We start from the raw sequence: 25,000 nt of genomic DNA, 5'->3' as shown, positions 1-25,000 counted from the left end.
GGTGGTAGATGGTTTACCAGACATCATGGTCACTGGTGGTAGATGGTTTACTAGACATCATGGTCACTGGTGGTAGATGGTTTACCAGACATCATGGTCTCTGGTGGTAGATGATTTAGTGCACATCATGGTCACTGGTGGTAGATGGTTTACTAGTCATCATGGTCACTGGTGGTAGATGGTTTACTAGACGTCATGGTCACTGGTGGTAGATGGTTTACCAGACCTCATGGTCACTGCTGGTAGATGGTTTACTAGACATCATGGTCACTGCTGGTAGATGGTTTACTAGACATCATGGTCACTGCTGGTAGATGGTTTACTAGACATCATGGTCACTGGTGGTAGATGGTTTACTAGTCATCATGGTCACTGGTGGTAGATGGTTTACTAGACGTCATGGTCACTGGTGGTAGATGGTTTACCAGACCTCATGGTCACTGCTGGTAGATGGTTTACTAGACATCATGGTCACTGCTGGTAGATGGTTTACTAGACATCATGGTCACTGCTGGTAGATGGTTTACTAGACATCATGGTCACTGCTGGTAGATGGTTTACTAGACGTCATGGTCACTGCTGGTAGATGGTTTACCAGACATCATGGTCACTGCTGGTAGATGGTTTACTAGACATCATGGTCACTGGTGGTAGATGGTTTACCAGACCTCATGGTCACTGCTGGTAGATGGTTTACTAGACATCATGGTCTCTGGTGGTAGATGGTTTACTAGACATCATGGTCACTGGTGGTAGATGGTTTACCAGACCTCATGGTCACTGCTGGTAGATGGTTTACTAGACATCATGGTCTCTGGTGGTAGATGGTTTACTAGACATGATGGTCACTGGTGGTAGATGCTTTACTAGACATCCTGGTCACTGGTGGTAGATGTTTTACTAGACATCATGGTGACTGGTGGTAGATGGTTTACTAGACGTCATGGTCACTGGTGGTAGATGGTTTACCAGACATCATGGTCTCTGGTGGTAGATGATTTAGTACACATCATGGTCACTGGTGGTAGATGGTTTACTAGTCATCATGGTCACTGGTGGTAGATGGTTTACTAGACGTCATGGTCACTGGTGGTAGATGGTTTACTAGTCATCATGGTCACTGGTGGTAGATGGTTTACTAGACGTCATGGTCACTGGTGGTAGATGGTTTACTAGACATCATGGTCACTGGTGGTAGATGGTTTACCAGACATCATGGTCACTGCTGGTAGATGGTTTAGTAGACATCATGGTCACTGCTGGTAGATGGTTTACCAGACCTCATGGTCACTGCTGGTAGATGGTTTACTACACATTATGGTCACTGGTGGTAGATGGTTTACTAGACGTCTTGGTCACTGATGGCAGATGGTTTACTAGACGTCATGGTCACTGGTGGTAGATGGTTTACCAGACATCATGGTCACTGCTGGTAGATGGTTTACTAGACATCATGAACACTGCTGGTAGATGGTTTACTAGACATCATGGTCTCTGGTGGTAGATGGTTTACTAGACATCATGGTCACTGGTGGTAGATGATTTACTAGACATCATGGTCACTGCTGGTAGATGGTTTACTAGACATCATGGTCACTGGTGGCAGATGGTTTACTAGACGTCATGGTCACTGGTGGTAGATGGTTTACTAGACATAATGGTCACTGCTGGTAGATGGTTTAGTAGACATCATGGTCTCTGGTGGTAGATGGTTTACTAGACATCATGAACACTGCTGGTAGATGGTTTACTAGACGTCATGGTCTCTGGTGGTAGATGGTTTACTAGACATCATGGTCTCTGGCGGTAGATGGTTTACTAGACATCATGGTCACTGGTGGTAGATGGTTTACTAGACATCATGGTCACTGGTGGTAGATGGTTTACTAGACATCCTGGTCACTGGTGGTAGATGATTTACCAGACCTCATGGTCACTGCTGGTAGATGGTTTACTAGACATCCTGGTCTCTGGTGGTAGATGATTTACTAGACGTCATGGTGACTGCTGGTAGATGGTTTACAAGACATAATGGTCTCTGGTGGTAGAAGGTTCACTAGACGTCATGGTCACTGGTGGTAGATGGTTTACCAGACATTATGGTCTCTGGTGGTAGATGGTTTAGTGCACATCATGGTCACTGGTGGTAGATGGTTTACTAGTCATCATGGTCACTGCTGGTAGATGGTTTACTAGACATCATGGTCTCTGGTGGTAGATGGTTTACTAGACATCATGGTCACTGGTGGTAGATGGTTTACTAGACATCATGGTCTCTGGTGGTAGATGGTTTACTAGACATCATGGTCACTGCTGGTAGATGGTTTACTAGACATCATGGTCTCTGGTGGTAGATGGTTTACTAGACATCATGGTCACTGGTGGTAGATGGTTTACTAGACATCATGGTCACTGGTGGTAGATGGTTTACTAGACATCATGGTCTCTGGTGGTAGATGGTTTACTAGACATCATGGTCACTGGTGGTAGATGGTTTACCAGACATCATGGTCACTGGTGGTAGATGGTTTACTAGACATCATGGTCACTGGTGGTAGATGGTTTACCAGACATCATGGTCTCTGGTGGTAGATGATTTAGTGCACATCATGGTCACTGGTGGTAGATGGTTTACTAGTCATCATGGTCACTGGTGGTAGATGGTTTACTAGACGTCATGGTCACTGGTGGTAGATGGTTTACCAGACCTCATGGTCACTGCTGGTAGATGGTTTACTAGACATCATGGTCACTGCTGGTAGATGGTTTACTAGACATCATGGTCACTGCTGGTAGATGGTTTACCAGACATCATGGTCACTGCTGGTAGATGGTTTACTAGACATCATGGTCACTGGTGGTAGATGGTTTACCAGACCTCATGGTCACTGCTGGTAGATGGTTTACTAGACATCATGGTCTCTGGTGGTAGATGGTTTACTAGACATCATGGTCACTGGTGGTAGATGGTTTACCAGACCTCATGGTCACTGCTGGTAGATGGTTTACTAGACATCATGGTCTCTGGTGGTAGATGGTTTACTAGACATGATGGTCACTGGTGGTAGATGCTTTACTAGACATCCTGGTCACTGGTGGTAGATGTTTTACTAGACATCATGGTGACTGGTGGTAGATGGTTTACTAGACGTCATGGTCACTGGTGGTAGATGGTTTACCAGACATCATGGTCTCTGGTGGTAGATGATTTAGTACACATCATGGTCACTGGTGGTAGATGGTTTACTAGTCATCATGGTCACTGGTGGTAGATGGTTTACTAGACGTCATGGTCACTGGTGGTAGATGGTTTACTAGTCATCATGGTCACTGGTGGTAGATGGTTTACTAGACGTCATGGTCACTGGTGGTAGATGGTTTACTAGACATCATGGTCACTGGTGGTAGATGGTTTACCAGACATCATGGTCACTGCTGGTAGATGGTTTAGTAGACATCATGGTCACTGCTGGTAGATGGTTTACCAGACCTCATGGTCACTGCTGGTAGATGGTTTACTACACATTATGGTCACTGGTGGTAGATGGTTTACTAGACGTCATGGTCACTGATGGCAGATGGTTTACTAGACGTCATGGTCACTGGTGGTAGATGGTTTACCAGACATCATGGTCACTGCTGGTAGATGGTTTACTAGACATCATGAACACTGCTGGTAGATGGTTTACTAGACATCATGGTCTCTGGTGGTAGATGGTTTACTAGACATCATGGTCACTGGTGGTAGATGATTTACTAGACATCATGGTCACTGCTGGTAGATGGTTTACTAGACATCATGGTCACTGGTGGCAGATGGTTTACTAGACGTCATGGTCACTGGTGGTAGATGGTTTACTAGACATAATGGTCACTGCTGGTAGATGGTTTAGTAGACATCATGGTCTCTGGTGGTAGATGGTTTACTAGACATCATGAACACTGCTGGTAGATGGTTTACTAGACGTCATGGTCTCTGGTGGTAGATGGTTTACTAGACATCATGGTCTCTGGCGGTAGATGGTTTACTAGACATCATGGTCACTGGTGGTAGATGGTTTACTAGACATCATGGTCACTGGTGGTAGATGGTTTACTAGACATCATGGTCTCTGGTGGTAGATGGTTTACTAGACATCATGGTCACTGCTGGTAGATGGTTTACCAGACATCATGGTCACTGGTGGTAGATGGTTTACTAGACATCATGGTCACTGGTGGTAGATGGTTTACCAGACATCATGGTCTCTGGTGGTAGATGGTTTACTAGACATCATGGTCACTGCTGGTAGATGGTTTACTAGACATCATGGTCTCTGGTGGTAGATGGTTTACTAGACATCATGGTCACTGCTGGTAGATGGTTTACTAGACATCATGGTCTCTGGTGGTAGATGGTTTACTAGACATCATGGTCACTGGTGGTAGATGGTTTACTAGACATCATGGTCACTGGTGGTAGATGGTTTACCAGACATCATGGTCACTGCTGGTAGATGGTTTACCAGACCTCATGGTCACTGCTGGTAGATGGTTTACTAGACATCATGGTCTCTGGTGGTAGATGGTTTACTAGACGTCATGGTCTCTGGTGGTAGATGGTTTACCAGACATCATGGTCACTGGTGGTAGATGATTTACTAGACATGATGGTCACTGGTGGTAGATGGTTTACTAGACGTCATGGTCTCTGGTGGTAGATGGTTTACTAGACATCATGGTCTCTGGTGGTAGATGGTTTACTAGACATAATGGTCACTGCTGGTAGATGGTTTACTAGACATGATGGTCACTGGTGGTAGATGGTTTACCAGACATCATGGTCTCTGATGGTAGATGGTTTACTAGACATCATGGTCTCTGGTGGTAGATGGTTTACTAGACATCATGGTCTCTGGTGGTAGATGGTTTACTAGACATCATGGTCTCTGATGGTAGATGGTTTACCAGACATCATGGTCACTGGTGGTAGATGGTTTACTAGACATCATGGTCTCTGGTGGTAGATGGTTTACTAGACATCATGGTCTCTGGTGGTAGATGGTTTACTAGACATCATGGTCTCTGGTGGTAGATGGTTTACTAGACATCATGGTCACTGCTGGTAGATGGTTTACTAGACATCATGGTCACTGCTGGTAGATGGTTTACTAGACATGATGGTCACTGGTGGTAGATGATTGAGTTTTCATTTAAATCACACAGTTCACTGTTGAAATACTAAAATAGAAAAAGGGGGTATGACCAGAAAAGTCTTTTAACTGCTGCCTACTCCTTTCCAACTGCCGTGATTTGAAACAAATGTTTGATGATGATATCGCTCGCTTGTTTTGATTTTTTTTCGCTTTTGTTTTCTTTTATTATACATTTTATTTTTATTTTTTTTAATGTTTGAAATAAAAAGGATCTATCTAAAAGGACCGGTGAGGATTTATTTGGTAATTCGCTCTCAATAACTCATCAAAGAAACTACAACAGTCCTAACTTCTGGTTTAATTTAACCTCTGATTTAATTTAACCTCTGATTTAATTTAACTTCTGGTTTAATTTAACTTCTGGTTTAATTTAAACTCTGATTTAATTTAACTTCTAGTTTAATTTAACTTCTGAATTAGTTTAACTTGTGATTTGATTTAACTTGTGATTCATGTTGGGGTGATGCTTGTCCTCCACATCATGCAGGATTGATTCTCTTACTTAGATGAACACTATGGTTTCAAGTTGTGTGGCTGATTGTCTCAGGTTAATGATAATACTGTGAGGAGATAAAAAAAGACAGTTGTCCCGAGTCACATGTGTAGGCTTCCTGTCCACCTGATGACATCAGAACGTTTTTTCTATTCTTGCCTCCTCAGAGCGGCATGGCGGCGGTGTGATACCGGCTGGCAGAGAGACGGGAGGCGAACAGGAGCCTCAGAAAGCCAGAGCTGTCTCTTCTATCAACCGGGGCTTCACAAGATGGGACAGACGGAGGAGGAGAGGGACGATGTGGGCAAACTGTTCGAGAACTTTGTCCAGGCATCCAGCTGTAAAGGCTCGCTGCAGGCCTTCAACCTGCTGTGCAGAAAGCTGCAGCTGGATCCACTGGACCACCAAACCTTCTACAGCCATCTGAAGACCAAAGTCACCACATGGAAGGCCAAAGCTCTGTGGAGTAAACTGGACACGAGGATCGCCCATAAAGAGTACAGGAAAGGACAAGCCTGTCCGGGGACCAAGGTAAGACGAACCACACGTATTCCTGCATGTATCCTCTGTAATCAGAAGACCATGAAAATCCAGGACTCATGAAGGACAGGGGGAAAGTGCTCCTCAAACCAATTTCTACACATTTTTCTGGACATTATAAATGATCGCCACTCACGTTCCAGTACTCTCAACATGACGCACAAATACACAAACTGTCCCTAAAGACTTGTCTGTCCGAAAAGCTGATCTGACATCCACTCCCAATTTTAATCTTATTAAAAGAAGTTTTCTCCAGTGTAAAAGCACAAACCAGACTTGTAGTTCTGCAGTATTAACTCAGTCTGTAGTCCACATGTTGAAGAACTCGGCTCTGGTCTTAGACGTCACAGTATCATGACTCAGACTTGACTTGGTCTCAGAAGGTGAGGATTCATAAGCACTATTCAATACCGGTTGAGTTGAAGGTTTAAATTTATTTACTTTTTTATCATTGAAGGGAATATCAAACTTCCCCTGAGGAGAAAAATAAAGTACAATGAAAGTACAATCTAATCTAATCTAATCTAATCTAATCTAATCTAATCTAATCTAATCTAATCTAATCTAATCTAATCTAATCTAATCTCATCCGTCTGTTCTTATTAAACCATGTCTCTGAAACACTGGGACGCTGGGATCCGAAGCATTCCTTCCTTTTCCTCCCTCTGTGTCATCTGTGATGCCACATTATAGTTCTGTTTAGTTTTTATTTGTGTTTTTTATTTTTTGTATTTTGTGCATTTGACACCAACTGCATGTCTGTCCATCCTGGAAGAGGCTCTTCATCTGTTGCTCCTCCTGAGGTTTCTCCCATTTTTTTTCCTGATAAGGTTTTCCTCATTCGGATCAACGTTCCCAGTATAGATGGTGCCATATGTCACGTACTGTGGTACTATGCTGTTGTTGTACATTGTAATAATAATGGTAATAATAATAATCCTCACATCTATACAGCGCTTTATCTAGACACCCAAAGTGCTTCACATTGAAGGGGGTAACTCATTTCAACCACCACCAATGTGTAGCACCACCTGGGTGACACGGGTGATGTGTGGTGAGCGTTCTGCCGTGCATCACCCGGGTGGTGCACGGCAGAACGCTCACCACACATCAGCTTGAGGTGGAGAGGAGGAGTCATTGAGCCAGTTACATGGGGGATGATTAGGTGGCCAGATGGAGAGAGCCAGGTTGGGGATTTTGCCAGGACACCGGGGGTGGGGACCTGATTGTACTGACTGTAAAGTTCTTGGGGACTACCTTGGGATTTTGGGCTGGACAAATAAACGTTACTTAAATTGACCTCCTTGGCAGAGGAATGAAAAGGTCTGGATATATATTGTAATGTAGTGAAATAATTGCTTTGCTGCAATAGTAGACTGCTGCAAGACCTGATCTGGACTCTGGTGGTCTTGACTTCAATACTGTTGGTTCTTGCATGGAGCCTAATTGGATCAAAGCGTGAAAAACGTCATTTAATCCAGTAAAACCAACAACTAGTCAGCGCCATGGTGGCCATGGCTGCATTTTATCTCGCAGTTTTCAGCTGCAGCAGCCAGCCAGAGCTGCTAACCCGCCTGAGCAGTTAAAATAGCAACATTAACGTCTCCTTGAGCTGTGACTGGAGGGTAAATCTCTCATATATCTTGTTGGTTTAAGTGAGCTGGTGGGTAGTGGTGTTTGTAAGTGAGCTGGCGGGTGGTGGTGTTTTCAGGAGTGGAGCTGCTTAGACAGTCAGCGCTTTGTGTCTCCCGCAGCTGTCGAGATGCGTCATGGCAGCATCAGTCCGCCGAAGCCAGTCCAGACACGGCCAGCCGCACGGGCCTGCAGACAGCTGCTGCGCCTCGAAGCCAGGCAGCACCCGTCATCATCCCTTTTTTGGGTTTTATTGAGAGGAGAGAGAGACGAGAGGAGGGGGAACAGACAGCATCAGTCAACAACAGTGATTATTTCAGTTTATTTGGTGGGACAGCTCGGTACAAACTTCTCCTCAAAGGCTGGAAACGAGCCCAGATCTTTATGGAAGTGTGTTTTTAATGCCTCAGAGTCAGCTCCATTTTTACAGGCTTTGTCTGAACCATGCCACACCAAAGTGGAAGTTAAGCTGTTGCAGGTCCGCGATGCCCCCCCCCCCCCCCACTGCGACAGCATTTTCATTCTGGTCGGCTTTTATCACTCTGACATGCTGCTGGAAAGGGTTTGCAGTTATACAGTAATACTCTGCAGCAGAGTACTGAAGCAGATGTGCGGGCTGTGGATTATGTGTATTATGCATTTAAACACTCGGTTACTGGAAACTTTACGAGGCAGTTCCTAAAAGATAGTCTTTTGTACAGTCGGTTTGAAGAAGGAGGATGAGAAGTATTTCTTGGTTTCCACACATGCTCAGAATATGGGCTCCGTGGCCTTTCCCATTAATTACATTTTGGACCATCTGCCAGTTGTTGGTAACACTTTACAATAAGGCACAAAATGTGTTGTGTAGTTACCGGCTGGGGCGTAGGCACACAGCCCGGTGTGGGTGGGCACAGAGAAGGTCAGGTGGGCCCAGTCTGTCCAAGACCAGCCATACTTCATAGCTTCTGAAACGCACGTTTTTTGTTTTTTTGTTTGGATTTTCCCCCTTTTTCTCCCCAGTTGTATTTTGCCAATTACCCCACCCTTCTGAGCCGTCCCGGTCTCTGCTCCACCCCCTCTGCTGATCCAGGGAGGGCTGCAGACTACCACATGCCTCCTCCCATACATGTGGAGTCACCAGCCGCTTCCTTTCAGCTGACAGTGAGGAGTTTCACCAGGGGGACGTAGCACGTGGGAGGATCACACTATTCCCCCCAGCCCCCCCCCCCACGGACAGGCGCCCCGACCAACCAGTGGAGGCGCTAGTGCAGCGACCAGGACACATACCCACATCCGGCTTCTCACTCACAGACACGGCCAGTTGTGTCTGTAGGGACGCCCGCCGAAGCCGGAGGCAACACGGGGATTTGAGCCGGCGATCCCCGTGTTGGTAGGCAACAGAATAGAGCGCCACGCCACCCGGATGCCTGAAACGCATGTTAACCAAAATAGACCATCACAACTACACTGGCCTGAATGACCCACAGTTGAACCCTTCTGTTGTGTTCCGGGTCAAAGTGACCCACAACAGTGTGTAACAGCAGAGAAAAGACTCTACAGACACTAGAAACAGTGAAACAGTGTTTTGTTCATATGTCCATGAAAGTTGTACACCACTAGGGGACTAAGATGGTCTTGGGGTCATGTGTGACCCTAAGACGTGTGGGTCATGTGACCCTAAGACATGGCTGGGTCATGTGTGACCCTAAGATGTGTGGGTCATGTGACCCTATAAAATGGAGGGGTGTCCACTGATGAAATGCAGTCTTCCTGCGCGGTGAAGAGGGGAAAGCCAGACGGTCACACCGTTTGTGATGAATGACAGCTTGTTTCTTCCTGCACAATAGATTTGGGGTTTAAAATTAAATCAAGTTGCTTTAATTCAGAGGTTTAATGAAGGCGGCTCGTAAGGACCCTTAAGACAAGGGCAGTTTACACAGTGTGTGGACAACACAAGGGGTAAGCACACAAGACTTGTACACTATCAGAGGTGATGTTACACACACCAAGACGAACATTAACAACATCACACAGTCTGGCACAGTGGCCCTCACCATTATTAAAACTACAGCTGATTACAGGATTCAAACACGCCGCAGGGCATCCGATAAGAGACAGAGGGATGGAGTTGAAGCTCAGAGCTTTATAGTCGAGCTTCTTCACCACATGCAGTACTTCCACACACAGCCGCTAGAAGTTTCCAAAGGGCAAGAATATGGTTCTGAAATAGAATAATAAACATCGGGGAATATTGTATATACACACAGAAATGCATACACACACCTATGAATATGCACGTACTCCCAGATTCACCCATTTATGCACATCTAACGCACATCACTGTTACACAAGAGAGAACGTACAGGGGCCTCTCGGTAGTGCGGCAGTCTATTCTGTTGCCTACCAACACGGAGGTTGTTAGTTCAAATCCCCGTGTTGCCTCCGGCTCGGTCGGGCGTCCCTACAGACACAACTGGCTGTGTCTGCGGGTGGGAAGCCAGATGTTGGTATGTGTCCTGGTCGCTGCACTAGCGCCTCCTCTGGTCGGTCGGGCGCCCGTTTGGAGGAGGGGGGATAGCGTGATCTTCCCACGCGCTACGTCCCCCTGGTGAAACTCCTCACTGTCAGGTGAAAAGAAGCAGCTGGTGACTCCACATGTATGGGAGGAGGCATGTGGTAGTCTGCAGCCCTTCCCGGATCAGCAGAGGGGGTGGAGCAGAGACCGGGACGGCTCGGAAGAGTGGGGTAATTGGCCAAGTACAATTGGGGAGAAAAGGGGGGGGCAGAACGTACAAAATAGGGACTCTCAATCTCCCTGGTATCAAATATCAGCTGTGCATGCGTGGCCACCACACAATAGTAATAAGCAGTGTAACGTGCTACATTAGCTGCAGGGGAACTGGGCAGCGCTAGTAAACAAACACTTCACTTAATAGAACATACGCACAGCAATTACCAGTCCCATGTAAGTCAAGTCATTTTATTTGTATAGCCCATTATTACAAATCACAAATCTACCTCGGGGGGCTTTACAGCAACACAACATCCTGTCCTTACACACTCACATCAGATAAGGAACAACTCCCTAAAAACCTTTAAGAGGGAGAAAAACTAGGAAGAAACCTCAGGGAGAGCAGCAGAGGAGGGTCTCTCTCCAAAGACGCACAACGTGCCATGATGTTGTGTTTAGACTGTTTACACAATACAACTTTGAAAGAGGATAACAAAATTATAATGGAATTATAAAATGTATGAAGAATATGATGAGGAGGATGCCAAGCAGTGTCCAGACACCACCAGAACAGCCCAGGACCCGAGCCACGTGACCACCATCACCATGGAGACCTGGGAGGAGGACAGACTGCACGTGCACACAAGGGAGACTCACATCACACCATTCACACACACACAAGAAGAGAAAGGAGAATACGTCTTTCAGAGAGAGAGTAAAGACACGTGAGAGAACAGTTTGCAATAGTCATAATCTATATGCTATAATCTTGTCTGCAGAACAGTGGTTGGTGAATTCATTTGAGTCAGAAACTGAACCACTGTGCAGTCCAGGTTGTGAAGCACTCAACTTAAATGCAACTAATTGTAGGCTCAGGCAAAAAGATGAGTTTTAAGTTTGGGGTTTTGGAGTTAAAGTTTGGTCATTCTAGTGTTAAAGGGTTCAACAGACTCTGATGGTCTGATGGCAGCAGGCAGATTATTCCACAAGAATGGGCCTGATAGGAAAAGGCCCTGCTGCCACCAGCTGACTTCTTTTTAACTTTGGGTACACACAGGAGCCCTGTATTTTGAGAGCGAAGAGCTCGAGATGGCATGTAAGGTTTAAGGAGATCAGACAGGTAGGATGGAGCAAGCCCATTTAAGATTTTATAAGTCAGCAGAATCACCTTGTATTCTGATCTAACATGGATAGGAAGCCAATGAAGGGAGGCAAGAATTGGTGTAATATGGTCAAATTTCCTAGTTTTAGTTAGGATTCTAGCAGCAGCCTTCTGAACCATCTGAAGACTTTTAGTACTAGCATGTGGCAGACCTGAGAACAGAACATTACAGTAGTCAAGTCTGGATGAAACAAATGCATGTATTAGAGTCTCTGCATCAGCCATGGACAGAAAAGAATGAATTTTAGCTATGTTACATGAGTGAAAAAAGGCAGTCTTGGTGATTTCTTTAATGTGCTTCACAAAGGAAAGGCTGGGATCAAACGTAATTGGCTGCCACACTTTGTGAAATCACAGAGTTTTCAATTGTTATCATTACTTGGTCAAATTGGTGTCTGTGTCTAGTAGGGCCAACGACCAGCATTTCGGTTAAAAATTAAAAAGCAGAAAGTTTCGTGACATCCAGTATTTCACAGTAGCCCAGCAGTTCTATAAATTAGTCATTTGAGTTTGATCATCAGCCTTTATAGGAACATTCAGCTGAGTATCATCAGCATTTATTCCATAATGGCGTATAATTTGGCCAAGAGTTGAAATATAAAGAGAGAAAAGCAGAGGGCCAAGAACTGAGCCCTGAGTTACACCATATTTAATGTCAGAGTAACATTGATGAGCTAAGAGAGACACCAAAATCACAATTTATTCTGTCTAATAGTATACAGTCATCAGTGGTGTCAAAGGCTGCACTGAGGTCCAGCAGTAGAAGCCCAGAAGTGGAATCAGAGTCCATAGTGAGTAGAAGATCGTTCACCACTCTGGTCAGAGCACTTTCAGTGGAGTGACGGGCCACTGAAAGCCGATTGATAGTTTTCTTCTATATGGGTCGAAAGTTGTTGATACACAACTCTCTCTAATTGCTATTGCCAATCTAATGAGTCTTGGGGACCCTCTCGGTCCTCACATTTAGCTTTGAGCACTTTAACTTCACCTTTAAGAGTATTCACTGTGTTTCTGAGAATAGTTAAGCCATCACTGCAGGTGGTAGCCGAGAGCTCAAAGTCCTTTATGGCAGAGCCCCGTGAGTTCACTGTTGTCTTGTAATGTAGCCATGTATGATTTCAGCTCATCTTTTATTAGAATCACGTCTGAGCAGAGCGTTTTGGAAAATGTGTCAGTGTTTGAGTCCAGTTCATCATAAAGATCCCGGTTCAGTCCTTCAAGTGCTTTGGTGAATGTGGGGTGAAGTGGTGTGCCCTGGTTGTTGCAAATTTCCTCCCCCCTTAGCGAGTTGCTTTGTGAGTTTGATCGCTCAAGCAAGGTCGTGGCTCCACTGAGCCCTGTCTCGTAGGGTTCCTTTTAGGCCGAGTCTTGGAGATTTCTTTCTTATCACCCATTTTAGCAATCTATCAGACGGCCAAGGTTCTGTTTATACTTGTAAGAACAGTTTGGTAGAAATGTTCAGTTTACAGACTAGTCGGTAAGGTTATTCATTATATTGCAGTAGTGCCGTTAGCAGCAGTGTTAGCTAGCGAGCGATGTTAGCGGAAGTGCTAGCAGGGAAGTGAGGCCTTTATTTGGCATCACAATTTACTCACTTCTTTCTTTGTTTTGGAGGGGAATATGACATAAGCTTCCTCCGCAAGCAAAACTAATCCCGACGTCACAGAAAGAGTAGTTGTGAGGATTAACTGTGTTCGCAGCTCCTGTCAACGCCGGGACACGTTAGCTGGCTCAGGAAAGTCCAAGGCGTCCTCTGTGGCCTGCTTCGGTAGGCACTCAAAAGTGGTTTACAGCTATTGTTGTTCGGTTGGAAGATACTAATAATATACTTAAGGTAGTATTTCCATAAATTGAGGTAAAACTGCTTTAAATTCTGCCTCTACTTGGCAGAGCTTTGGGAAACGTGTCCTCACTCCATTGTGTTCAACAGCCCCCTGGTGTAGTTCTTTAGAGCGAAAAAAATAAAAAAAAATGTTAGAGAAGCTGAGAGGGTGAGCCAAATTTACTATCCTGACAGCTATTTGTTATCTGCTCTTTATTTTTCTGTGTCAGTTGTCATGGCACGGTATCATGGAACAAGTTACCGTCTATATATAGTTGGTCTACTACCAGCTAGCCTGTTCTCTTTCTGGATGGGATACAAGACCTTCCGTCTCTCGATGATCTCCTTGGGGAATTGATCATTAAGTGCGGTTTCCTCCGGCTCCCGTCCTCTGCCCTGACCAGATTCTTTTGCTGGAAATGTTCAAATTTGGTAATAATGGATCGGGTCAGGTTCCCTCTTGGTTTACCAGTCAGTGGACCCGTGAAAGGTGATCTGGTTCACGGTGTCCATCAGAAGTTTCACTGTCTTTTCTGGGCTCTTGGTGGTGGACCGGGGATCCCAAAAACAATGAGGTTGTCATGCATCCTTCTCGTTTGTGCATGGAGGATAGTCTCTGTCATCATCAATTTATTATTAACTTTTTTAATGACTCTCATCTGGGTGCTGAGAGTCGTGGGGGTGGTTTTTTAAGTTCGGCGTTCTCTTTTTGTAGTTCGGCAACAACATGGTGCATGAAGTCCAGGCTGGCTCTCAACTCAGTAATCCATCCATTCATCCATTATCCAACCCGCTTATCCTGCTCTCGGTGTCGCGGGGATGCTGGAGCCTATCCCAGCAGTCATTGGGCAGCAGGCGGGGAGACACCCTCGACAGGATGCCAGGCCATCACAGGGCTGACGCACACGCACATGCACACGCACACACACGTGCACACACGCACACACACACACACACACCACACACACACACACACCTAGGGACAGTTTAGTACGGTCGATTCACCTGACCTTCATGTTTTTGGACCGTGGGAGGAAACTGGAGCACCAGGAGGAAACCCACGCAGACACGGGGAGAACATACAGACGCCACACACAGGACGACCCGGGACGAGCCCAAGGTTGGACTACCCTGAGGCTCGAACCCTGGGCCTTCTTGCTGTGAGGCGACCGCGCTAACCACTGTGCCACTGTGCCGCCCTGAAGTCAGTAAAATCTTGCAATTTACTGAGCATATCCAGCTTTTTTACTGAAGGAAGTGAGGACTTAGGTTACTTTTGTAGGATTTAACCCACACCTCAACACAGTAATTCAGACTTGGCAATGCAAGTGAAAAATATAGCGTGTACAGTGCTTGATGGTTGAGAATGTGCATTGTTTTTCCCAGGTCTGCAATGCTCCTTGTCAGCTTTGCTCACACACATCTCATTTGAGGTTTCCAGAAAATGTTATGGTCTATTATCACACCTAGAATTTTTTTTAATTACTTATTTATTTTAAAAAAAATCCCCCTTTTTTCTCCCCAACTGTATCTGGCCAATTACCCCACCCTTCCGAGCCGTGCCGGTCTCTGCTCCACCCCCTCTGCTGATCCGAGGAGGGCTGCAGACTACCACATGCCTCTTCCCATACATGTGGAGTCACCAGCTGCTTCTTTTCACCTGGCAGTGAGGAGTTTCACCAGGGGGTCGTAGTGCGTGGGAGGATCACGCTATTCCCCCCAGTCCCCTCCCCCCTGAACAAGCGCCCCGACTGACCAGAGGAGGCGCTAGTGCAGCAACCAGGACACATACCCACATCCGACTTCCCACCCGCAGACATGGCCAATTGTGTCTGAAGGGACACCAGACCAAGCGGGAGGTAACACGGGGATTGGAACTGCAGATACACGTGTTGGTAGGCAACGGAACAGACCGCCACGCTACCCGGACACCCCCACACCTAGAAGTGTATTATATACATTAATAAAATGAAAAATAAGCCCCTTTATTTCTGCCCTGACAACCAGAACCCCCCCCCCCCTTCACTACTACCGTGTTGGATATTATATTTACAGCTAACCTTTGTGAAGGAAGAATTACTGCTCCTGCACTGAAATGTGTCCCATGGCTGAGAAAATACTCACCCGTCCACCATAAACCCCGTTCTACTTCATTTGTGCTATCACTGTTTGTCTTTTCTGTAAAAATACTACATCTAATCCTTTCTGCTGACACATTCCAGAAACTGTAGCACTCTTCTGCCTATCCTCCCCCATTTATATCTCGAGACCCAACCCTCAACCTCTGCAGAGAAAAATGAGAGTGAAAACAGAAAGGCAGATAGAGATAACAGTAGTAAAAGAGACGCCCAGTGCAACACATTCATCATTCTACTTTTCTGTTTTTAGTCTTTTAACATGTTTTCCTTTATTGGACCTAACCTCTTTCCTTAATTCAATTCAATTCAACACTTTACTGCAGACTCGGGGTCCATAACAAAGACAAATAGGTAAAAGACAAACTCCAGACAATACACAGAGTAAACACAATAAATAACATAAATGGAACAAGTCAGTGTCTTATCAGAAGGCGGCTGTACCAGTGGTCCCACTGCCGGGGCTGGTAGCGTGTGGCGCTGACTCTTATATCAGTTAAACTCTTGATGATTACAGATTATCAGAGTCACTGAGTCAGCAAATAACATCTATACATGAGATTTCTTAGAGGAGCCTGAAAGGTACTGACTCCTGCAGCCACACACATCTCACTTGTACTACACCATCTAGGTGTTTTTAGTAGTATTCTCATTGCATCATTATAAGCTACTCGAAGCCTCTGTAAGCTTGCTTTTTTATAGTTTGACCACAGGGGGCAGTATAAAGTGGTGTACAATATGTAGTCTGACCACAGGGGGCAGTATAAAGTGGTGTACAATATGTAGTCTGACCACAGGGGGCAGTATAAAGTGGTGTACAATATGTAGTTTGACCACAGGGGGCAGTATAAAGTGGTGTACAATATGTAGTTTGACCACAGGGGGCAGTATAAAGTGGTGTACAATATGCTCTGAACGGGGACATCGTCACACTAACTGAACACATACCAAACTTGCGTGACAGAGTTTTGCTTGTGTATACTTCATGCATGCTTCACCATCGTCTGTCATTTGTTCAGTAATACAGTGTCCAAGATATTTCACCTTATTACACACAACAACATTATTATCAGACAAGTTAAACTCAGGAAGTTTTAGATGATTGACCTCTTTGGTTGTGCAGATCATGACAACACTCTTACTAGCATTGTATTTGATATCATGTTGCACACCGTACACACAACATATATCAAGGAGCTGCTGGAGACCAGCGCTACAGGGATTAAGGAGGACAAGGTTATCTGCATACATAATATGGTTCACCAAGGTATTACCCATCATGCACCCAGTGTTACAGGCTTTCAACTGCTTGGACAAATCATCAATGTATAAACTGTAGTAATGTTAATCCTACAAGGTGTTTTTTTTCATCCGGCACTGCTTCTTTTTGTTTAGCAACTTATCACCAATCTAATTGTTGCAGTGACACCACGGTTGTGATAAATTTATCAGCATCAGGAGAGTAATCAGTTACCTATACTCACTTACCTTGACTCACTTACCTTGACTCACTTACCTTGACTCACTTACCTTGACTCACTTACCTTGACTCACTTACCTTGACTCACTTTCCAAATGTTTCAACAAGGAAATCATTTATCTCTTTATTTATTTGTGTGGATTCCCCCCCCCCTTTTTCTCCCCAATTGAACTTTGGCAATTACCCCACCCTTCCAAGCCATCCTGGTCTCTGCTCCACCCCCTCTGCTGATCCAGGGAGGGCTGCAGACTACCACATGTCTCCTCCCATGCATGTGGAGTCACCAGCCGCTTCTTTACACCTGACAGGGAGGAGTTTCACCAGGGGGACGTAGTGCGTGGGAGGATCACGCTGTTCCCCCCCTGCCTGTTCCCCCTCCCCCCTGAGCAGGTGCCCCGGCCGACCAGAGTAGGCGCTAGTGCAGCGACCCAGACAGACATCTGGCTTCCCACCCACAGACACGGCCAATTGTGTCTGTAGAGACGCCTGACCAAGCTGGAGGTAAGACAGGGATTCGAACTGCCGGTCCCGATGTTGGTAAGCAACAGAATGGACCGCCACGCTATCCGGACGGCCCTTCATCAATCTCTGAATGTGCACAGCTCACCACTGTGAAGCTGTGAGTCTGCCACAGACATGCTGTCAGATCAGTCAGACTGAAGGGAAACCTTTTAAACGACAGTAGCTCTGAACTTCTGACTTTGTCCAGCAGAGCCGGGTTTCTCCAGCAGAGCACACACACACACACACACACACACACACACACACACGTGTGTGTGTGTGTGTGTGTGTGTGTGTGTGTGTGTGTGTGTGTGTGTGTGTGTGTTTGGTAAGATAAGCACGTTTGAGCCGGTTTTGTTGGTGCTCTGGCGTTCACATGTTCGGGCGTGCCTTCAGTTGCACATGGAGGCTGCCCTCAGCAGAAAAACAGGCCTCAGACGTTTCACCTCCTCGGATGTTTTGGCGGAGGAGACGCGGTGTCCTCAGACAGCTGTGTAACAAGGTCGTGTGAGCTGCTTCCCCTGGTCACGTGATCCAAGTTAAAAAGGGATAAGAGGTGGGTGAGGTCAGTTTGGGCTCTGCAGATCCACCATGTCATCCAGGGTTGTCCTCTCACACGTGTTGTGTGTCTGACAGTTACACCGCGGGCGTATGAAGAAGTTAAAAATCATGTTCATACGAGGTTAAACTGCCCTGCCGTGTAGCATGTTACCGTCCACCTTATATTTCTGGTCATGTGTTGAATCAAAGGGGCGGCACCGTGGCGCAGTGGTTAGCGCAGTCGCCTCACAGCAACAAGGTCCTGGGTTCGAGCCCCGGGGTAGTCCAGCCTTGGGGGTCGTCCCGGGTCGTCCTCTGTGTGGAGTTTGCATGTTCTCCCCGTGTCTGTGTGGGTTTCCTCCGGGGGCTCCGGTTTCCCCCCACAGTCCAAAGACATGGAGGTCAGGTGACTCAAAGACATGGAGGTCAGGTGACTCAAACACATGGAGGTCAGGTGACTCAAAGACATGGAGGTCAGGTGACTCAAAGACATGAAGGTCAGGTGACTCAAAGACATGGAGGTCAGGTGAGTCAAAGACATGGAGGTCAGGTGACTCAAACACATGGAGGTCAGGTGACTCAAAGACATGGAGGTCAGGTGACTCAAAGACATGGAGGTCAGGTGAGTCAAAGACATGGAGGTCAGGTGACTCAAAGACATGGAGGTCAGGTGAGTCAAAGACATGGAGGTCAGGTGACTCAAAGACATGTAGGTCAGGTGACTCAAAGACATGAAGGTCAGGTGACTCAAAGACATAGAGGTCAGGTGACTCAAAGACATGGAGGTCAGGTGACTCAAAGACATGGAGGTCAGGTGAGTCAAAGACATGTAGGTCAGGTGACTCAAAGACATGGAGGTCAGGTGAGTCAAAGACATGGAGGTCAGGTGACTCAAAGACATGGAGGTCAGGTGACTCAAAGACATGAAGGTCAGGTGACTCAAAGACATGGAGGTCAGGTGACTCAAAGACATGGAGGTCAGGTGACTCAAAGACATGTAGGTCAGGTGACTCAAAGACATGGAGGTCAGGTGAGTCAAAGACATGGAGGTCAGGTGAGTCAAAGACATGAAGGTCAGGTGACTCAAAGACATGTAGGTCAGGTGACTCAAAGACATGGAGGTCAGGTGAGTCAAAGACATGGAGGTCAGGTGACTCAAAGACATGGAGGTCAGGTGAGTCAAAGACATGGAGGTCAGGTGAGTCAAAGACATGGAGGTCAGGTGAGTCAAAGACATGAAGGTCAGGTGACTCAAAGACATGGAGGTCAGGTGACTCAAAGACATGGAGGTCAGGTGACTCGGCCGTACTAAATTGTCCCTAGGTGTGTGTGTGTGTGTGTGTGTGTATGTGTGTATGTGTGTGTGTGTGTGTGTGTATGTGTGTCGGCCCTGAGTGACGGCCTGGTGGCCTGTCCAGGGTGTCTCCCCGCCTGCTGGCCAGTGACTGCTGGGATAGGCTCCAGCATCCCCGTGACCCTGAGAGCAGGATAGGCGGTTGGGGTGATGGATGGGTGGGTGGATGGGTGGATGGGTGGGTGGGTGGATGGATGGAATGTTAAGTAAAAGAGCTTTGAAAACATAAGACTACTTAAGTACTGTAAAGTCCCCCCAAATTTACTTTTCATGCAACTGTTGCTCTCATATTTCATATGTCTGGCAAAGTGTTTCATCAGCGTTTCCACACTCAGCGGCCTTTCTGAAGAACTGCGAGGTCTTGACAGATGGGGCCTCTTCCTCTGCGTGATGGTTAGAGGTGGTGGAAAATCTCTTCCACGAGTCAACGTGATTTCCATGACTCGTCTTTCTTCCCCTCTCGGAGCGGCATGGTGAAGAGCTGGGGTTCGGCTCAGCCGCTGCGCCGTGCGGCTGTCTTTGATTTCTGCTCCACGCTGACAGACGGTTATTCTGTCTGACTGATGTCTAACCCTCCGCCCTCTCTGGGAGGACGCCGTTTGGCTGCAGCCATGTTGTCTGCTTCATTTGGTAGAGCACCTTTACTCTGACAGCTCCACATGTAACTGAGGAGGCTTTTGGTAGTCTGCAGCCCTCTCCGGATTGGCGGAGGGGGCGGGGCAGTGACCGGGGTGGCTCGGAAGAGTGGGGTAATTGGACGGGTACAAAAAGGAGGAAAAATCCAACACAAAAACCCCCAAAACAAGCACATTACAGTCTTCCCCAAGAACAAACCATTTTATTTGTATAACGTGGAAGCTGGGAGACAACAGAGACACAACTTCTCTCTTTAACCACCGCCTCACATGTCGTTTATTTCCTTATATTCACAACTCCACCCAACCACATGGTGCTGTTTCACCATGGCCACACCCTGAGCCTTTAAAGTGAGCGCGTCAACTTCATACTAACAACAAGCTGTGCTGAATTATGTCCATGAGTCCACTACACACGTCCCCCCACAATTCACCACAACAGGAAGGGTTAACATGGTTGGGGTGGAACGGCTCTGCCGAGCGGGAGTGGGGGCCAGGGCGCCCACTGGAGGGCCCTTAGGGACCCTGCAGCAGCATGGGGGAAGGGTGGTGGGTGGAGGAGCTTTGTGGGCCTTGTAGGGGGTGGGGGCCAGGTCGGAGGGCACCCCCGCCGCAGGGGCTGGGCCAGTCCAGCAGGTCGTTCCAAGTCCAGGTGAGCCACTTTGAGGCGATCCACGGAAATGCGCTCTGGCTTGCCACCAATGTCCATGACAAAGTGTTTGTTCCTAGTCTCCAGGATGTGGAACGGGCCATTATAGGGAGGCTGCAGGGGACCACGGTGGGCGTCATGGTCGATGAAAACGTATTTTGCCAACTGCAGACTTGCGGGGACATGAGACTGGGAGGCTGTGTTGCGACATGGGGACCGGTTTGAAAACGCTGACGTTATCCAGAAGCGTGGTCCGTTGGTGAGCTGTAGACCAGGGAGCAGTGGTGTTGTGGATGAAATCCCCTGGAACCCGCACTGGCTGGCTATAAACCAGTTCAGCGGATGAAGACTGGAGGGCCTCCTTAGGGGCAGTCCTGAGGCCCATCATGACCGGCGGGAGCCTTTTGACCCAGCTGCTGTCCTTGAGGCTGGCCCGAAGAGCACCCTTTATAGAACAATGAAACCACTTGCACAGCCCATTGGCCTGCGGGTGGTACACAGTGGTGCGGTGGAGCTTCACCCCTAGGCTCTCTGCAACTGCGTTCCAGAGCTCAGGTGTAAACTGTGAGTCCAGGTCAGATGAGGTACTGAACCGGGCGACCCAGGTCCTGATGAATGCTCGGGCTACCTCGGCGGACATCATTGGGATGGCAGTGGGATGGCTTCCAGGCATCAAGTGGCCCTGGCCACCATTGTGAGGAGGTAAGTAAAACCATGGGAGGGGGCTGGGGGCCCACCAGGTCCAAGTGTACGTACATGTTCAAACCTCCTTTTGGGCACTGGGAACTCACCAGGGGGCTTTGGTGTGGTGGTGCACCTTAGAGCTCTGGCACTCCACTTGGGTGTCAGCCCAGTCTCTCACGTCTTTTTTCAGCCCATGCCATAGAAAGCTAAAGACAAAGTAAAAAAAGAGCACGAGTATAAACTATCTACCGACATTCAGTGGGTAGCCAGGTTCAGGTGGGCAACAGCTTGGGGGAAGAAGCTGTTTTTGAGCCTGGTAGTGCGGGCTCAGAGGCTCCTGTAGCACCTCCCGGAAGAAAACAGGGGGGAGAACAGTCCATGATTGGGGTGGGTGGGATCTCTGCTGATGCTCGGTACCGGTGATATGCTGGGCCGCCTTGACGACCCGCTGCAGAGCTTTCTGGTCTGCTGAGGTGCAGTTTCCGTACCACACTGAGATGCAGCTGGTCAGGATGCTCTCTATGGTGCCGTGGTAGAAGTTGGAAGCTCGAAGTACGTTTGAACATCTTAGTTTGGGCTGTAAAATGTTGTAAAATGCAAAATGTTCCAAATCAAACCAGATTTCACTCCTATGCAAAACACATTCTGAATAAACCAAATAAATGACCCTATTAAACGTGACTGTACGGTGAGCTTCCTGTTTCTGAACAGGAGACATATCAATCACATGTATGCCCATTTTTATGTAACATTTACGTGAAATATGGCAGCATGGTGGCGCAGTGGTCGGCGTGGTCGCCTCACAGCAAGAAGGTCCTGGGTTTGAGCCCAGGGGTAGTCCAGCCTTGGGGGTCGTCCCGGGTCGTCCTCTGTGTGGAGTCTGCATGTTCTCCCCGTGTCTGCGTGGGTTTCCTCCGGGGGCTCCGGTTTCCTCCCACAGTCCAGACATGTAGGTCAGCCGAATCGGCCGTACTAAATTGTCCCTAGGTATGAATGTGTGTCTCGGCCTTGTTATGGCCTGGCGGCCTGTCCAGGGTGTCTCCCCGCCTGCCGCCCAATGACTGCTGGGATAGGCTCCAGCATCCCCGCGACCCTGAGAGCAGGATAAGCGGTTAAGATAATGGATGGGATGGATTTATGTGAAATATTGGTCTGTATTATTCTAAATCAGCAGTGGCTAACCATGTACCATCGAAAGCCATGTTTTCATTGCAGCCGGACTCCACACCAGGTGATTTCACTGATTAGCAACCCTTCAACCAAAGAGGAAGAATGTATCAGGGAAATCACCTGGTGTGGAGTCCGGCTGCAATGAAAACCTGCATACACATGGCTCGCCGTGGCACATGGTTAGCCACCGCTGATCTAAATAATGCTTGACAACATTTGGAGGATGTCTGCGGTCAATCATAGTGAACGTATCTGTTAACATTGGACAGCAGTTTGTTCCTTTCTGTTTTAATTACATGATCAGTTTTAATTAAGTGTTTTGTCTGTCTGGGCCGCTGTTGAGCTGCCCAGTGAGACTTAGATTCTTTATTCTTTATTTCAGATCTCCATTAACCACTGCCTCAGCAGCGACTGTTCTTGCTGAGGTCCAACAGTACAACAGTTCATTTAAAAGTCAACAAGCAAAAACAGAACATACAGTGCATCCGGAAAGTATTCACACCCCTTCACTTTCCCTACATTATGTTATGTTACAGCCTTATTCCAAAATGGATTAAATTCCTTTTTTTTCTCATCAATCTACACACAATACCCCATAATGACAAAGTGAAAAAGGTTTTGTAGAAGTTTTTGCAAATTTATTAAAAATAAAAAACTGAAATATTGCATGTACATAAGTATTCACACCCTTTACTCAGTACTTGGTTGAGGCACCCTTGGCAGCGATTGCAGCCTCAAGTCTTCTTGGGTATGAAGCTACAAGCTTGGCACACCTATATTTGGGGTATTTCTCCCATTCTTCTCTGCAGATCCTCTCCAGCTCTGTAAGGTTAGATGGGGAGCGTCGCTGCACAGCTATTTTCAGGTCTTTCCAGAGATGTTCAATGGGGTTCAAGTCTGGGCTCTGGCTGGGCCACTCAAGGACATTCACAGACTTGTCCCGAAGCCGCTCCTTCGTTGTCTTGGCTGTGTGCTTAGGGTCGTTGTCGTGTTGAAAGGTAAACCTTCGCCCCAGTCTGAGGTCCTGAGCACTCTGGAGCAGGTTTTCATCAAGGATCTCTCTGTACTTTGCTCCATTCATCTTTCCATCGATCCTGACTAGTCTCCCAGTTCCTGCTGCTGAAGAACATCCCCACAGCATGATGCTGCCACCACCATGCTTCACTGTAGGGATGGTATTAGCAAGGTGATGAGAGGTGCCTGGTTTCCTCCAGACGTGACGTTTGGCATTCAGGCCAAGGAGTTCAATCTTGGTTTCATCAGACCAGAGAATCTTGTTTCTCATGGTCTGAGAGTCCTTTAGGTGCTTTCTGGCAAACTCCAAGCGGGCTGTCATGTGCCTTTTACTGAGCAGAGGCTTCCGTCTGGCCACTCTACCATAAAGGCCTGATTGGTGGAGTGCTGCAGAGATGGTTGTCCTTCTGGAAGGTTCTCCCATCTCCACAGAGGAACGCTGGAGCTCTGTCAGAGTGACCATCGGGTTCTTGGTCACCTCCCTGACCAAGGCCCTTCTCCCCCGGTTGCTCAGTTTGGCTGGGGGGCCAGCTCTAGGAAGAGTCCTGGTGGATCCAAACTTCTTCCATTTACGAATGATGGAGATCACTGTGCTCTTCAGGACCTTCAAAGCTGTAGAAAGTTTTTGTACCCTTCCCCAGATCTGTGCCTCGATACAATCCTGTCTCGGAGGTCCACAGACAATTCCTTTGACTTCATGGCTTGGTTTCTGCTCTGACATGCACTGTCAACCGTGGGACCTTATATAGACAGGTGTGTGCCTTTCCAAATCATGTCCAATCAATTGAATTTACTAGAGGTGGACCCCAATCAAGATGTAGAAACATCTCAAGGATGATCAGTGGAAACAGGATGAACCTGAGCTCAATTTTGAGTTTCATAGCAAAGGGTGTGAGTACTTATGTACATGCAATATTTCAGTTTTTTATTTTTAATAAATTTGCAAAAATTTCTACAAAACCTTTTTCACTTTGTCATTATGGAGTATTGTGTGTAGATTGATGAGAAAAAAAATGAATTTAATCCATTTTGGAATAAGGCTGTAACATAACAACATGTGGGGAAAGTGAAGGGGTGTGAATACTTTCCGGATGTACTGTATATCAATATAACAGCAATAAGCAGAAAGATCACACAACACTAACTTATCAAGCAGCTTTGAGCACTGCATGCAATTCCGTATACCCACCATACCCAATTAGACAAAAACAATTACCGTAAACGAGAAAAAAGATTAATTAAAATAATTAAAATAAAGCAGACCTGACTCATAACAGAATA

At 46.9% G+C, this 25,000-nt stretch overlaps 1 protein-coding gene across 3 annotated transcripts in view; it reads left to right on the top strand.

Annotated features, from left to right (window-relative positions):
- Nucleotides 1-25,000, top strand: part of mical2a (microtubule associated monooxygenase, calponin and LIM domain containing 2a) — a 127,288-nt gene that overhangs the window by 26,169 nt on the left and 76,119 nt on the right. For all 3 annotated transcript variants that reach the window (XM_056278239.1, XM_056278240.1, XM_056278241.1), the window contains exon 2: nt 5,856-6,219. In XM_056278239.1, coding sequence (XP_056134214.1) covers nt 5,959-6,219 — 261 coding nt within the window. In that variant the 5' untranslated portion in view covers nt 5,856-5,958. The remainder of the gene's footprint in view (nt 1-5,855; nt 6,220-25,000) is intronic.

Source organism: Lampris incognitus, chromosome 4 (assembly GCF_029633865.1).
Source record: "Lampris incognitus isolate fLamInc1 chromosome 4, fLamInc1.hap2, whole genome shotgun sequence".
NCBI classification, from domain to species: Eukaryota; Metazoa; Chordata; class Actinopteri; order Lampriformes; family Lampridae; genus Lampris; species Lampris incognitus.
The sequence above is the reverse complement of the archived record's forward strand: the minus strand, read 5'-3'. Positions and strand labels throughout refer to the sequence as shown.